At 51.2% G+C, this 4,226-nt stretch overlaps 1 protein-coding gene across 1 annotated transcript in view; it reads left to right on the top strand.

The window, feature by feature from the left end:
* The window catches only part of SLC12A6 (solute carrier family 12 (potassium/chloride transporter), member 6), a 68,383-nt gene that overhangs the window by 57,561 nt on the left and 6,596 nt on the right, over positions 1 to 4,226 (top strand). Inside the window, exons 14-17 of the mRNA XM_015412745.1 lie at positions 376 to 495; positions 2,049 to 2,153; positions 2,353 to 2,521; positions 3,709 to 4,014. Coding sequence (XP_015268231.1) covers positions 376 to 495; positions 2,049 to 2,153; positions 2,353 to 2,521; positions 3,709 to 4,014 — 700 coding nt within the window. The remainder of the gene's footprint in view (positions 1 to 375; positions 496 to 2,048; positions 2,154 to 2,352; positions 2,522 to 3,708; positions 4,015 to 4,226) is intronic.

Genomic DNA, 4,226 nt, shown 5'->3' with positions numbered 1-4,226 from the left:
GGGATTTAAAGAGACAAATGCCTTCTCCAAGCTGGGGGGTGGGCTTTGAGAACACATTTAAAGTTAAAGTTGCTTTCTTTCTCTGTCCCCCCACCACCACCTCAAGCCTACCCAGGGAGGGGAACACTGGCTGGGGAAGGGAAGGCCGATCAGGGAAGCATGCTTCCCCTTTGCTTCCCCAGCTGCCTGCCGGGAGCTGCACAATACGTGTGAAAGAGCCGCATGTGGTGCCCGAGCCGCAGTTTGGCCACTCCTGGTTTTGTGCGATTGCAAAACTTGCTTATTTTTATTTAAAAATTCCACTTGGCTATAGAAAGAGGCAGGGCTGCCTACTGCTGAAAGGCATCGAAAGGACACTTCTGTCTCTTCTCGCAGGGCACTTTCCTTCATGGGCATGAGCATCTGCGTGGCGCTGATGTTCATCTCTTCCTGGTATTACGCCATCATCGCCATGGTGATTGCCGGAATGATCTACAAGTACATTGAGTTCCAGGGGTGAGTTGCCTCCAGCCCTCTGGGTTCCCAGGTCCCCCGTAGATGCAGCCTTAGATAGCAAAGTGTGGGCAGAACCCTGGAATTCTTTCTCCCAACCAGCCTGTGGCACCATTGCTTTAATATGTATATTTTTATTAATTTTTGTAAATAATGTTAACATTGCTATAACAAGTATTTACATAACTGCTAAGACGTGAATATAGCACAATGTATAAACTATAACTTAACAGCTCTTATACATACAGGGTATGTTTTCAATTTTCGGAGATGTATTTATTCTGTCTGATGTAGCATAAGTGTTTTACCTCCTGGAAAATATATATTAAACTAGAACAATAAATAAATAAATGAATGAAACGAAACAAAAGAGAACAGAAGAGAAAAGAATTTCAAAGCAGCAGTACAAACTTTCAGTCTTTAAATCCATTTGTGATAGTGCGTCCAATCAGAAGAGATGAATTGTTGTTGAGATAAGTAGTCAAGCACCGGGTACCATTTATCTGTGAAGATTGTTAGAGTTGGCTTTTGAGATAAGAAATTTATTTTATTTGTGACAGCATCCATTATGGCTCCTTAATTTCTTAAACCACACCTCAATACTAGGTGCTTTATTAGCTTTCCAGTACGATGCAATCACAGTTTTTGCTGCATTGCTGATACTACCAAAGTTGCTTATGAGTTCCCAGGGATCGTCCTCTGCATTTAGTACTCAGGTTTTGGGATCTGGGTTTTTAAGAAATATTCAGGTAGGGGAGGTCAAGACTCCTGCGTTCCCTTCCCTCACCCAGCATATCTGTTCTGTGAAAAATGCAGAACTTGTGGACCCTTTGGGCATCTTCCTTAGAATCACAGAATCATAGAGTTGGAAGGGACCTCCAGGGTCACCTATTCCAACCCCCTGCGCAATGCAGGGAATTCACAAATGCTTTCCCCCCCACACACACCCCCAGTGACCACTGTTCCAGACACAGAAATGACCAAAAGCCTCCAGGATCTCCAGCCAAAACCGGCTGGGAGAAGCTTCCTGACCCCAAAGTGGCGATCAGCATTTCCCTGGCCGTGTAAGAAAGGGCCACGAGAACTAAGCACTGATGCAGCCCTTCCTGCCCTCCCTCCCATGATCTGCCTCGGTTCACAGAATCAGCATGGCTGTCAGATGGCCATCTAGCCTCTGCTTAAAAACCTCCAACGAAGGAGAGCCCACCACCTCCCGAGGAAGCCTCTTCCACTGAGGAAGTTTTTCCTAGTGTTTAGCCGAAAACTCCTCTGATTTAATTTCAACCCATTGGTTCTGGTCTGACCTTCTGGGGCAATAGAAAACAACTCCGTACCATCCTCTACAGCCTGGCACTGACAGGTTTAGACTCCAGGGAGGGCCAAGGGCCGAGGCCCCCAAGATCTGACTCCCTCCCTCGGGGTGGACCTGCCCTTGTGGTTTCTCCTTCCCACGCTTTCCCCTCCACCCGATGCGTCTGGAAGGGGTAGGGTGCGCTGGGGAACATGGCTCTCCTGAGCTCCGTGCGAGGCTGACTGCTCTGTGATTCCCCCCGCAGGGCTGAGAAGGAGTGGGGGGACGGTATCCGCGGCCTGTCCCTGAGTGCGGCCCGCTTTGCCCTGCTGCGCCTTGAGGAGGGGCCACCCCACACCAAGAACTGGAGGTAGGGAAGAGACTGTCTGCTCCTCGGCTCCACTGCCTCACCGTGGGGGAGGCACGTGAGGAGCAGAACCCTTTTTCCTGTGCGCTCATATGCTCAATAACTGCTCCGCGTGTGTTTTAGGATCTCTTCTTCTGAGTGACGGCCTGAGACCACTTCTCTGCTTCCCCCCCTCTCTGTGGACTTCCCTTTTCTCCCGTAGGCCGCAGCTGCTGGTCCTGATCAAGCTGGACGAGGACCTTCATGTGAAACATCCGCGCCTGCTCACTTTTGCCTCCCAGCTGAAAGCCGGCAAGGGCCTCACCATCGTAGGCTCGGTCATGGTGGGCAACTTCCTGGAGTGCTACAGCGAGGCGCTGGCTGCTGAGCAGGTACACCAGGGATGGGCACACTTGGACTGCGGCCAGTCGAGCGGCAGGAGGCGGGGGCTCAGTGCCTGCTCCGCTATGTCCGGACACAATGAAGCCTGGCCAGCCGCATAGAACCATAGAGCTGGAAGGGACCTCCAGAGTCATCTAGTCCAACGCCCTGCACAGTGAAGGGAATCCATAAATACCTCCCCCCAACCCCCCCAGTGACCCCTGTTCCATGCCCAGAAAAGGACAAAAAACCTCCAGGATCTCCAGCCAAACTGGCCTGGAGAAAAATTGCTTCCTGACCCCAAAGTGGCGATCAGCATTTCCCTGGCCGTGTAAGAAAGGGCCACGAGAACTAAGCACTGATGCAGCCCTTCCTGCCCTCCCTCTCATGACCTGTCTAAGTTCACAGAATCAGCACTGCTGTCAGATGGCCATCCAGCCTCTGTTTGAAAACCTCCAATGGAGGAGAGCCCGCCACCGCCCGAGGAAGCCGGGGAACCGCTATAACCATCAGGACGTTCTTCCTAATGTTTAGCCAAAAACTCTTCTGATTAAATTTAAACCCGTTGGTTCTGGTCCGACAGAAAACAACTCTGCACCCTCCTCTATATGACAGCCCTTCAAGTTCTTGAAGAGGGTTATCCTATTAAAAATTGCTAATGGGGGGGAGAAAAAAGATGGTTATCATATCATGTCTCCGTTGTCACCCATTGGCAAAGGGTGCAGCGCTTTCAGGACCTGGGAGACTGTGGACTGTCTTCAGGAGGCGCTACCTTGCAAATGGATGCGTATCCCCCACGTTTCCCAGGGGTCAGTTCCTGGCACTTCAACCAAATTTTTCCTGTTTTGTTCCTCTCCTGTGGTTCTGTCACAGAGGGCTCCCGACAGAAAGTCATTTTGGGGACCAGGGGTCAGTTCCTGGCACCTAAACCATATTTTGTGTTTCGTTCCTCTCCTGTGGGTCTGTCACAGAGGGCTCCCGACAGAAAGTCATTTTGGGGACCATTCCCCCCCCTCCCCCGTGAGGGACGCTGCCCTCCTCCCCAACACTCCCAGTGCATTAAAATCAGAAGGAGTGAACCTTCCTTGCCCCGTTCCACTCCAGCAGAGCATTCCTCAGGCTAGGAGAGGGTAAGGAGGGGTGGGCTGGCTTCGGCAGACCAGCGTCCTTCTGCAGCCTGAGGCCTGTGTCTTTTCAGACCATCAAGCACCTGATGGAGTCGGAGCGGGTGAAAGGCTTCTGCCAGATCGTGGTGGCCGCCAAGGTGCGAGAGGGCATCTCCCACCTCATCCAGTCGTGCGGGCTGGGTGGCATGAAGCACAACACGGTGGTGATGGGCTGGCCCAACGCCTGGCGCCAGAGCGAGGACGCCCGCACTTGGAAGACCTTCATTGGTAGGGTCTCTCCCAGGGGCTGGGAGGGGGGGAGAAGGGAGACGGACCGTGTCGTGCGGCTTTCAAATTCTGTCCTGGAAATCTATGAAACTATTAAGAGCCGGGGCTTATAAAGAAAACATCTGCAAGATGTTCTCTAGATGGCATTGGACTCCAGACAAACTCTCTTAAGTATTATAGAAATAGCTCCAAGATATGTTGGAGATGTACATATACATTTGTTAGAAGTACAAATGGAAGATAATCTAACGGTTCCCCCCCCCCCCGTTTAAAACTTTCCGCCATCTATTTTGAAAAGAAACTCATTAGAATAATAGGCCCA

Source organism: Gekko japonicus, unplaced genomic scaffold (assembly GCF_001447785.1).
Source record: "Gekko japonicus isolate JY-2015 unplaced genomic scaffold, Gekko_japonicus_V1.1 scaffold669, whole genome shotgun sequence".
Classification (NCBI taxonomy): domain Eukaryota; kingdom Metazoa; phylum Chordata; class Lepidosauria; order Squamata; family Gekkonidae; genus Gekko; species Gekko japonicus.
The sequence above is the reverse complement of the archived record's forward strand: the minus strand, read 5'-3'. Positions and strand labels throughout refer to the sequence as shown.